The sequence below is a fragment of the Macaca mulatta genome, chromosome 12 (genome assembly GCF_049350105.2).
Source record: "Macaca mulatta isolate MMU2019108-1 chromosome 12, T2T-MMU8v2.0, whole genome shotgun sequence".
Lineage (NCBI taxonomy): Eukaryota > Metazoa > Chordata > Mammalia > Primates > Cercopithecidae > Macaca > Macaca mulatta.
In genome coordinates, this window is record NC_133417.1 from 102,023,050 (window position 1) to 102,035,734 (window position 12,685).

The following is a 12,685-nucleotide window of genomic DNA, read 5'->3' on the forward strand; positions in this document are numbered from 1 at the left end:
ATATGTGCAAATCATTTAGTTTCTCTCTTACTAGTTGATTTTTCTCCTCTTTAGTTCAAAAAAAAAGAAATTTTAAATATTTTACCTATTGGATTACACATGTTTTAATTAGACTGAAAATTATCAGGTAACAACCTCATGACAGAGCCCAAATATAAACACTCTAAGGTCCTGCTAGGTCTAAAATTCTGTGTACACGTATAAATCATTTAGTTTATTTGGGCTCAGCTTTCTCATCTACTAAAAGGGGTAACAGCATCCCCACATACCTCATAGAGTTAGTATCAGAAAACACAAGCACCTTGTAAAGGGCAAGACTACAGAAATATAAAGTAATTTGCTGTACATTACTTATTTTTAACTCTCAATTGTGCAGCAGTTTTTCTGGTATGACCAGCTGATAGTCAAAGAATAATAAACAAATGATCAATTTTCAAGTATAACTATTTCATATTTTATAGTCAATTTATGGGCTCTCTCACTAATTGATTTTTCTCATCTTTAGTTCAAGAGAAGGAAATTTTAAATATTTTACATATTGGATTGCATATGTTTTAAATAGACTGAAAATTACTAGGTAAGAACCTCACGACAGGGCCCAAAGATAGAGAGAAAATGATACCCAGTTCTTGTCCTGAGGAGGCTCACAGTCAGGTGGGGATGTCAGAGACATGTGAACCATAGCAACTCCATCTTGAATAAGGGCTGGGTAAGATGAGGCTGAGACCTACTGGGCTGCATTCCCAGATGCTTAGGCATTCTAAGTCATAAGATAAGACAGGAGGTCAGCACAAGTTATAGGTCATAAAGACCTTGCTGATGAAACAGGTTGCAGTAAAGAAGCCGGTCAAAACCCACCAAAATCAAGATGGCAACAGGAATGACCTCTGGTTGTCCTCACTGCTACACTCTCACCAGCGCCATGACAGTTTACAAATGCCATGGCAACATCAGGAAATTACCCTATATGGTGTAAAAAGGGGAGGCATGAATAATCCACCCCTTGTTTAGCATATAATCAAGAAGTAACTATAAAAATGGGCCACCAGCAGCCCTTGGAGCTACTCTGTCTATGGAGTAGCCATTCTTTCATTTCTTTACTTTCTTAATAAACTTGCTTTCACTTTACTCTATGGACTCGCCCTGAATTCTTTCTTGCGCAAGATCCAAGAACCCTCTCTTGGGGTCTGGATGGGGAGCCCTTTCCCGTAACAGGGAGAGAGACAAGGAGTCAGAGTCCACAAGAACAGCATGAGGTACTTTGCAGTCATGAATGATTAGGGTGCTAGAGGAGCAGAGAAGAGGGGCATGCCCATCGGTGCACGCCCATCGGTGCACAAGGAGGTGTCACTGACATAAATCTGAGGGCGGGTAGGAGTTGCCTTAGACAAGTTGGTAAGAGGAGAAATTTGTGGCAACCCCAGAGAAGGAGGGTACATGTAGAAAGGAAGGGTAAAGAGATACAATGGGAAAAAAAAATTATACATATGTATATACATGAAAAATATATATCCACGTACCAGCTAGCATCATGGCATCATTTACTTATATAAAGGATCATTAAAGTAAGAAGAGTTCTATGACCCATTGGTGGTGTGTATGCACTTAATGTTTTAAACATGTGTACTTAATGTTTTAAACATGGCTGAAAATTCATCCCAAGATGAAATGTTCAATACATATAATAAAATATTCTAGATCTTATGAGTAGGACTTATGTATTCCACTCTGCTAGAAACAGGATTTTCCAAACTATATCCATGTAGGAGTTTTGTTTTGTCTTTTAACTGAAAAAAAAAGAGAGACAATTGGCACATCTAAACAGCAGCTGTGAGTGGAGATGCTTTCTTTGTGGCTTGTTATTTGCTTTGTTGGCAACCTCTATGAGAAAGGACTTCCTTCCGAGGAGGATGGAATCCCCCCGGCTAACTTCCCAGTTTACCATTTCAACATCACTTGATTACCAGATAGACCACTCCTACTTCCTTTTATTTAAGCACTTGAAGCAGAACTCTCTGATTACATACCTCCCACACTTGTCCTTTTTATGGAAATCTGCTCCGCTGCTTTGCAAGAGTTTTATACATTCCACATTACTAGAAAGACAGGGAAAACATCATTAAGATGGAAGAGATCAATTACTGGCCTATCTTCAGCAAGAGCTATTTTCTGCAGAGTGCAGGACAAGATGAAAAGATAGCTCCCGGTCTAAATTCGGCTAATAAAAACCTGAACATATTAGAGTAATGACATATGGTAAGGATCTAAAGTTCCTATGATTCCTTTTTCAAAGCTAATGAATCAATAGATTAAAGAGCTTGGTGGAACATTTTCAATTCCATGACTAAGAAATTTAATGATTATTACACGATTAAACCCTCCGGTGATGGTTTCATCATTTATCCTAAAATTCTTTTTCAAAACCATCAAGAGTTTATGAAACAACCACTTAAACCTATAATAATTTCATGTCACCTTTAAACAATGAGCCAGAGTGGATGGGCGTTACCTTCTATCACAGCAGAATGAATTCACTATGATAACTACTTTCAACCCAGACACTCCTTAATGGAAAATAAAACAACTGTATTTCCCTGTCTTTGTAATTTACGCAAATAAATGTGCAGAACCAAGGTTGAAAATGATGTCATGGAGCACAGTGATCTTCCATAGCTTCTTTATCATTTGCAGAAGCAATAAATCATATTTAGTAGAGAGAAAAGGACCCATCAAAGTGATTTTTTCCTATTAAAGGGCATGTAGCTAAATAGTAATTCTAATAGAATTTCAGACATGAATCTGGAATTCTATGTTGTCACTTTCTGTACAGGTGTGATATTTTTTAAATGTGAGCATAAAAAAGAGACAATTGTCCATCATTGTTCTAAACTTAGGATGCTAGAAGTGGCCTGGAATTATTACTATAATTTAAATAAGAAAAATCATCTCAATGATAAACCTGAGTAGGGCTCTCCTCATCCTACACCCACCCTTTATAGCTACCTTCTCAGAGAAATAGCTCTTTCAATCATAACATATAAGAACTTTTTAAGATAAGTATGTGTTGGTATAGCACCCCAGCTGATATAAAGCACCTGTCTCTTACTGAATGATGCCAAAGGATCAAAGGCAGTAGCAGATCCAACTTGTGTGGCTCATGAAGCTCATACAGTGTGGGGGCTGAGGTGGGGGAAGGGGTCTTTTTAAAAAATAATACAAAATTATGACTACAAATCTAGTTATAAGAATTCAGAAGGGACTCACGTAAATAAGGAGCCCTAAAGTGTCACCATTTATCCACCTCTGATAAATAGGTAATGACTTTGGTAATATACAAATGACAAATGGAGAAGCATTGCTGTTCCTTAAGGACCAGGAACCTGATTAAGAACCAACATCTTCCCCAAACAAGGTCATCCAAGAGATGCCATGTTTAGTCCATGTGTGGTCACATGTATCAATAACATATTGATCAGAGCTTCAATCTTACCACTGGTATGTGAAAAGAAAGTAGCTGAGGAAAAATTCTCTTTACAACTTAAAAAAAAGGTAAGAATTGCCTGTCTTTTGGGTTTTCTTGACCTATGTTCACATTTAATCATTAAAAGACTAAAAATCATATTTGAAATAATGAAAAAATGTCTATAAATGAACATAAATTAATTCAATCCTTGATTCTTTTGATTATCACCCACATACCAGCAACAAAAGAGGAAAAACCTAGGAACAAATTTCAAATTATTTTCTTTTGGTATATGGAGTAACAGATATGTATTCTATAGCCTGAAAATCTATAATTTAAAAAAAGAAAAGAAAGAAAAGAGAAAGAAGAAAACAAAAAAAACTATTTGTTATTTGAGATGGGCTAATAATTTTTCTTTGGTGAAACAAAATGCACGTGATGTGGGGAAATATAACACAGAGATATTTGATCGTTGGTAGAAATAATTCTTACTTATTTTACTAAGGAAATTGCCTTTGATTCACAGACAACTTAAGTCGATAAAGATGAATTAGTAATTAAGTCATAAATTAACTAGAATTGCTAACTACTCACCCTCCTGCAGCAGCAGCATGAAGGCACGTTCTTCCAAATTTATCTGGGGTGTCTATTTCAAAGCCTGCAGACAGCACGTGCTCATTACTAAACAAGGATACTATGCTATACTTTTGTCCTAGTTAAACCACAAGAAACATTGCAGAGACAGAAAAATCAGTTAGTAGAAAAACCAGAATGCAAGCAATTGTAGTCAGAAAGAGGTTGTCATGGAAACGAATGGTAACTGCTCAAGCTTGTCAATTTTATAGGAAGAACCGTGAAGTCAAGAAGGATTTATTTTAACATTCAGCCCTGGGTGAACCACAGCCCCATTTTTTAATCCCAGGATAGAAATTTATGAAACCAATTTGAGATAAGTAGGGCAATCGACAGGCAGATAGAACTCATGGACAAAACATGGAGGCAAAGGAATAATCTTAGCATGCTGGAATAGACATTTTCTGAAGTATATTTCAACCTTTCAGTTGGTTTAAGAGTTGGGAAACATGCTTGCATGCAGGGATTATTTTCTAAACATGCCAACAGCAGTGAAAGCAGAATCAGCCATAGGTAAAGTACTTAAAGGAAAAAAAATGCCTCTGGGATATCTGATGAATTAATTCATAAACAATCTTTGCCTTGCAGACCTCTACCACTTTTGAAAGCCCAGGAATTTCTTAATATATGACAGTTGGCAGAGGTAGTGATAAGAAAGATTAGCAAAGCTCCAAACCAGAAACAATCTCTTGGCTCCAAATAGTCTCATATTTAAAAAATCGAAATTAAACCTAGTTGGAGGAAATCAGCCATAGTGATTTTTCAATGCCCAGAGAGTGGGAAAGTAACATGACGTTTTCTACCACCAGATGCAGGGTATTTAACCTTTTTCCTTTGTTGAAAAATATTAAATGCTAATCCATCATTTTAAACCTCAAAGACTTTTCCTTCTTCTGTGACGTAACTTTTCTATAAACTCTGGCCATCCCTGCTTCTTTTCACCCTAGAACACCCAAGCTTTAACGTGAAAAGCAGGCAAGACTCTTATTCTGGGGCAGGAATAATGACATTCAAACAGCTTTAACACCAAGGATTGTTGGGAGCTGTCACATGCAGTTAGTTGAGGAACACAACTCATCCTGACAAGTCAGGTAATGACATGAAGCACAGGCAGCCACTCACTCTGACCAGACACCTGAAGCCATTGACTCATGTACAGGACACATTAAGCCTCATTTCTGCTAATGGTTTTACTTACCTGATGATAACAACTTTCTGCAGCAGTCAGAGTGAGCATTTAGGGCAGCTAAATGTAAAGGGAACATGCTATGGATTCCACACCTGAGGAGTAAGAAAACAGAGGCGCTCACGGCAACAGATCTCAAGATAAGTGCGGAAGGACAATTACCTTTCTAGATTCTCTGATGAAAATTAACAACACCTTGTGTAGGGAGTCTTGGCTGAAATAATTCGGTAATTCTTCCATTCAATAAATAATTATGCAACCAGTTTCTATCTTAAAATAATAAATGCCTGAATCAAAACCATAATTAAAAGCCCATTGCCATAGGAATGTATATTTAAAAAAAAATCTGTTTCACATAAAGCATGACTCTTTAAATTTAAAATTAATTTTCCTCTCATTTTCTTTCACCTTGGCAATTGTATGTCTCATTCTCTCATTCATCTATTCAACACTTTCTAAGCATCATAGACTATGCTAAGGGCTGGAGATAACAATACTGAGCAAAACAAACTCAAGTTTGAAAAGCAACCTGTTTCCTTTCTTTCTTTTTTTTCTACTTTTTTTTTTTTTTTTTTTTGAGACAGAGTCTCACTCTGTCACCCAGGTTGGAGTGCAGTGGTGCTGATACAATGATAGAAGCAGGGGGCAGAGAAATTCTAGGCAGAAAAGGGCAGGTTCTGAGCAAAACCCCATACTCAAGCTGAAAAGCCTGAAACTGTGCCCCAAAGTGAGAACTTATATCCCTGTTTTCCCACTCAAATGTTGCCTTTTCCTAAACCACCCATGGCCCTCCTCCACCGAATCCTGTGTCTATAAAAACCCCAGACTCAGCTAGTAGACAGGACTATGGCTGAATGTCAGAGAGAAGCAGCTTGATTTCAGAGAGACAGCTTGATGGCATAACTTCGGAGGACATCTGGCCAGAGACAGCTGGACTTCAGGGAATTATCTACCCATCCCGTCCCCTTTTCAGCTCCCCTTCCCACTGAGAGTCACTTTCATCGGCAATAAAATCCCCTGCATTTATCATCCCTCGATTTGTTCGTGAGACCTCATTTTTCCTGGATGCCAAACGAGAACTCAGGAGCCACAAGTGCAGATATAAAAGGCTGTCACATTGGCCCTTTGCCCTCGCTGGGGGAGGCCAGCTGCCTCATGCAAAAAGGCAAAGGACCCACTGAGCTGTTAACACTTAACCCAACCATGGACGGCAGAGTTCAAAGAGCACTGTAACATGCCCTCGGGGGCTTTGGGAGTTGCAGGCACCCCCGCCTGGATGCCGCTGCAGGGCCTGCACAGAGTTCATTCCTGCCAGTGCCAAAGCAGCCAGCTGGTTCCAGCACTCATTCACTCCAGTTCCCATGCTCATTCGCTCACGGGTTCCTTCCAGCGAGGAGTTGAGAGTGGCAGGCTGAGTAAACAAGGTACCCCTGTCACAAGTACCACAAAGTGGTCAGGGAAATATTCTGCTTCAGTGTAATCACAGCTCACTACAGCTTTGACCTCCCTGGGCTCAGGTGAGCCTCTCACATCAGCCTCCTGAGTAGCTTGGACCACCACAGGCACACATCACTATACCCACCTAATTTTTTGGTGTATTTTGTAGAGACAGGGTTTTGCCATGTTGTCCAGGCTGGTCTTGAACTCCGGGGCTCAAGCAATCTACCTACCTTGGCCTCCCAAAGTGCTATGATTACAAGCATGAGCCACCACGCTCAGCCCTTGTTTTATGTCTTGATTTGATAAACAAATATTATTGTTGTATTATGTCCCAAGCACTTTGCTAGGGGTTAATCATGGCTACATTGTTGAGAATAAAGTTTTGGATGAGAATAAAAACTAATGTTTGCCTTTTGCTGATCAAACTTCATCTTCCTAATAAATTTTTATGTTGCACATTAACCCACATCACAATACCAGTCACAAAAACACAATTGGGGGTAACAAACATTACTTTGCTTCATAAACCTAGTAGTATTAACGAGAGAATCTAGAAAAGGACTTTATAGACTGACCCCCCACTAAGACACAGTCCCCAGGATGACCTCTTAAGGGACAGGCAGCCTTCTGATGGCAGCACTTTTTTGCCTTCGGGATTAAATCCTCCTCGTCTTCCCTACTACATCTTCTTCAACAAGGACCCAAAGCCATGTGCTGAATTGTGGTTCATAACAAACAGCATCACCAGGTGGCTCCTGTGTACTTACAAGCATCTATAATGTTAGTGACCACTTCTCATAACACCTCATTTTAATCAAATAATACATTTCAGCTTTTTAAAACCTTCTACTTAATACAAACAAGTATGGGACTGTATCTGTTTACACCCTGCAGCATTAAATGCCTAAGTCTCCTCTCTGGCACAAAGTGGCCCATTTTCAGACTCCATGCTTCATAAAGAAAACGTATGATTTGAATTTGTTAAGCTTTGGGTACATACATTTTATTTACCATCCCAAAAATTATTATGGTGATGTGTGTGTGACTGTGTAAAAGGATATACACATTCACAGACATTTCATGGTATTCAGTGTTTTGCAAAATTCAATTCTGTCAGCAATTAGCCACTGTTTTCTCTTTCCATAATAGCTTCTTCCTATTTAAAGGTGGTTTTGTTCAGTCTTCCCTCTGTTTGTTTTCCTTTCCCTATATGGAGATTCCAGCCCAGTGTGTATAATAGCTGGCATCCATCAAGTGATGCAATTTGCTCGTCTTCCAGGCAGCGTCATGTGGAGAAGAACTGCTTGTAATTGCCTCTCTCATCATTTACCAAAAAAAAAATCCTGAAATGCAACTGCATCAGTGATGACCTTGACGTTCTGAAAAGGGAGAGGGAGTTGGGGCATAGGAGAGAAGCTTTTCTACTTATGCTATTATTTATATTGTTCCCTCCTGATTCGAGAGAAACATTCTTTTTTTTTTTTTTTTTTAATGCACAACATGTTTTAAAACCTCCTTATTAAATGGAAGCTAAAGCTAATGTGATTTTACCTAATCGTTTTATTTGTTTTGGGAATTTAAGGCAAAAATATGTGATTAAATATATCTGGACATTTAGAAAAGGAAAATGGATAGAATATTTTCATTCCTGAAAGAATGTGCCTGGAATCAAGGACTGGATTTCTCAAGATTTCTTTGAGCCTTTCTCATTCTTTAAATGCATACATACATACAAACACACACACACACACAAATATGTTCATACACACCCAAAAATAAAAATATATATACACATAATATATATACAATATAGTTTATAAAGTTCCATATATATCTTTATGTAAAACAATACAAGCAAATGAATTTGAGGAAATAGCATCAAACTCTATAAGAAACCACTTGGGACAAACAAAAAGTATAAGTGATAGTATAACAGAAACAATATGATATATTCCATAAACCTCATTATCAATATTTCCAATCAATCTTGCCACTTAAAACCCATCTTTGTATAATTCATCACATTCTACATTCCCTGATTTTTTTTCACTGCTCCTTACAAACCTGAGAAGATAAGAGAGATAGAACCACTCTAATTTAAAAGGTCTAGTAAAAATTATGTTTGATATATATTTTTTACTCCACAGTGAATAAAAAGTTACTACTTCAGTGCAGGATTTGAAAATAGATTCATGTAGACTCAAATACTATTGGCATTTGCACTTGTGTATGAAACTATGGTTCAAATAGTAAAACTAAGTTTCAAGCCAAGATTGGAAAGAAAAGCAGAATTCAGTGTCCCTGAATCAATTCAGAAATGATTTATGTATTTCAAAATAAAATTACTACTTTATTTTTATAAAATAAGACTTATCATAAAGGAAAGATTATAAAACCTTTAGCAGGAAAATCAGAACTTGGCTGTCTTAGCCAATTAAGAAGCATCACTCTTACTTCATCAGGTATACGTCAAGGAAGATCAAGAATGGAGGTGCCAAATCACACCAAAGTTAACAATGCATAAGTTACATGGAAGAGGAGAACAATTCCGGTTAAATTGCCACATTTATTTGACCAGTCATTAAATTAATGGAACACATTTATATTAGCTAGTTCTAATTTAGCTGTTAGTTGGCATCTCCTACCCAGTTATTTCAGAATCAATGAGGTCTGCAGGCCTGTCTTGCAGAGAGCTATTAGAAGTGAAGAAAGAGCCTTTACACGATTAGAATTTTGGGTCTTTGAAGCTTTCCCCTTGGCATCAGGGAGACGTGGCTGCCCTCCCTACATCCAGTCTTTTCCAGAGCCGCCTTCTTTAGGCCATGTGGGTAAAGAACATATGATTAAAGTGACAGAGTCAGAAACTTGGGGTTTGAGTCCTCATTTTGCCACTTGCTATCTACTTCATCTTTGGCGAGTGCATAATGGTTCCCTCCTCGGAAAAATAAGATAATTACAGTGACTCTATCATGGAGCAACTGTTAGGGACCCATTGAGATAATGTTCACATAGTGCTAAAAGGGAGCATCAGTCACATGGAAATCCTTTACCACACATGTTAGTATGATTGTTGCCCTTGCAATCCATATAAGCTTAACTGGTCATCAGCAGTAGATGAGTTTTGAAGTTGTAATCAGGTTGTACTTCCTTAAAATCAGGTGTATGATTCCTTAAAAGCCAAGAATGAATCATGATCAGTTAACATTTCTGTTATCTTTCTGTGTGTCTAAATTCTTTATAATATTTACCTCACAAGTGTCCCAGCAAAGTGGGGTTGTTTTAGCTTTGCTCACTGAGTGGGTGAGACAAAAACATTTCCTAAATTTAGAATAGGATGATTTTGATTTTTTACCCAAATGATCAGTCCAACTAAACAAACCAATTTCTTATGAATTTTATCTATGCAATTCCAAGTATTTATTATGCACCCTTAAGTGACAGCCATGAGACCTGGTCCTTGTTATTTGCAATGAACAGATGTTTTCAGTGGTTCCTTTTGAATCAAGTTTAAACACTCTAAAGTGGCTGGAGAGGCCCCTTCTCTATCTGGCTGTTGTCTAATCTGCATATTCTAGAATCTCAATAAACTTGTTTCCATTCCTCTAAGTGCCAGGCTCTGTCCTGCCCCCAGGCCTTTGCACATACCAGTCCCTCTATCTGAAACTCTCTTATCTTTCTCTCCTGCTTCTCCCATTATTTCTCCAATTAATCAGTGCATCTCTGAAGCACTGGAAATATCTTTGGGATCTCAAGAGTTCTCGGTGAGAATCTTTAACCTGTATTTTCCTTTTCATGATAATCTAAAACAACTGGCATAAAAGCATTTTTTTGGCTCATCGGAGTGGCCCTTTATTACCACATACCTCTGCCTAATTTCAGTGCCCATGTTTGTACTGAGGATCACACTGGTGTTAGTGTAGTACTGGCATGGGCCAGTGAGAAAAGAATAAAGATGGGCTCAATAGACAAGTGACAAGACTGAACCTAGGGAGGCCCAACGATAATGCAGTACCTGAGCCTTCCATATAAACAAAATTTGGCAGTAGTTTGAATAAGGGGTTCTGTGCTGCATGCCAAGTCCACTGTTCCACCACTTTAAGCCACTGCAAAACCTCCATTCTTGAAGTGTACACTGAACTCTAAAGAGCCTGCACCTCAGCCACCAGGACCATAATCCTACACAAATGGTGATTTCACTTTGGCAAAATGTGAACTATCACATCATCTGTTATGTAGGGGCAGCAAGCCACGTGCTCAGGAGCTGAGGGTCCAGATCCAATGGACCGAAGATGAGTCCCATTTCTACCCCTTACTGGCTCTGTGACCTTGAGCAGGTAACTGAACCTCTCTGTGCCTCATTTACACATTCCCATTTAAGATGGGAATAATCATAGCACTTACCCCATGAGGTTATGGTGAAAGTTAAATGTAACCCCTCAAAGCAGTGCCCAGAGGGAAGCAGTCATAATGTTTGCTACTACTAAATTGTACAGTTAACATGAATGGTGTTGGTTTCTGTTTGCATGTATTTTGTAATTTTTAAATATATTAATTTGTTAGTGTCAAAAGCCTAAGGAGTTTATCTAGTTTACATTTATACATATTTATGTATTATTATAATAAAAACAAGTATATACTGAGGATCTAAAAGACTCTTGCTACTATGAGCTAACTGCTAGTCACCCTTCAGTCTTGGTTAACCTTTACATCTTGCTTCTCTAGTCTTGCGAGACTGAGTTCCACATCTTAGATATGTTTTCACACATCCCAGTGGCACCCAGCAACTGCTCTGGCATTACACTTAGCGTGCATGATTGTATTGCTTGTTTAAATCTTGCTCCCAGGAGATTATAAATTCCTCAAGGGCAGGGACCTCTATAATCCCAGAACCTGGCATCGTAGGTACCACTTAGGCCCTCAACCAATATTTAATGAATGAATGAATGTCAGAGCCAGCTATCTATAAACTATCATACCCCTAATTCTGTTGCAGTTGAGGCAGAAAAAGAATGCATAATTGGTAAGCAAATAGGCAAATTAAAATCCTGGAGACAATCCCCAAACTAACAAAATTAAAGAAGATAAACCAAACGGCTTTGACACTATGTAAAGTTGCATGAGCACTGAGTCAAACCATAGGAAGTGACTCTGACTTAAAGTTCAGAGAAGCAAAAAGAATAACAAAGAACATTCTAGTCAAGGGCTGACGTTTACTTTAGATTCAAATAAATTCGTAAGAAAGTAATAATGATAAAACTTGTCATACAGAGTTAATTTAAATACGTTTGGCTATATTGCTTATGAATGAAGATGGGTTCTTTCCACAAATGCTATTTGTTTTTTCACTTATTTATGAAAGGCCTATTTTTCTCCTTTTTAATAATTCTATAAGGAACCCAGAGAACAGTGATTTTCTGAAAGGCTTTTGGCAAATTTAATCTTCTCCAATTACTCTTCCCTTCATTTTGTTATTTTGCCCTAGGGTGGTTTCCATTCTCCCCCACACACAAACACACAAAGGCACTTACACACACACATACAATCACTGCCCTAAGGAACCATTGTCACTGAAGGTAGCATGTCGCATCCCCAGATTCATTGTGACAAAGAAAGCAGACATGGCTCTTTGAGGCTGAGACAATGTTTCCCTTATCTGTGTCCCTAGGACATAGCAGAGACAATGGAAGAAAAGGCTACTTGAACAACAATGCTATTTTTAAGGCATTTTTGCTACATGGTCTGTGTTTCCATAAATTGAAAGCAAAATAATTACAAGGAAATGAATTTCAATCATATTGAATTAAATGGTTTTTACGGAAAAATTTAAAGTAACTATTGGGTCCAGCTTATTTTTATTCCTAAAATGGATTCAAGTCTAGAAGAAAATCAGACATTCGTAATTGTTTGGCTAAAATTTCCCAAGTAACCCAAAGCTGAAAAAAATACCACTGAAAATATTAACA

At 38.0% G+C, this 12,685-nt stretch overlaps 1 protein-coding gene across 8 annotated transcripts in view; it reads right to left on the reverse strand.

The window, feature by feature from the left end:
* The window catches only part of ANKRD44 (ankyrin repeat domain 44), a 346,068-nt gene that overhangs the window by 120,386 nt on the left and 212,997 nt on the right, over positions 1-12,685 (reverse strand). For 5 of the 8 annotated variants that reach the window (XM_077957343.1, XM_077957342.1, XM_077957340.1 and 2 more), the window contains exons 11-13: positions 5,295-5,377; positions 4,058-4,121; positions 2,028-2,096 (exon numbers count right to left, since the gene is read on the reverse strand). In XM_077957343.1, the coding sequence (XP_077813469.1) occupies positions 2,028-2,096; positions 4,058-4,121; positions 5,295-5,377 (216 nt within the window). Of the gene's footprint in view, positions 1-2,027; positions 2,097-4,057; positions 4,176-5,294; positions 5,378-12,685 lie in introns of all 8 variants that reach the window. The other 3 variants (XM_077957341.1, XM_015131897.3, XM_028830953.2) reach the window with 1 other exon arrangement.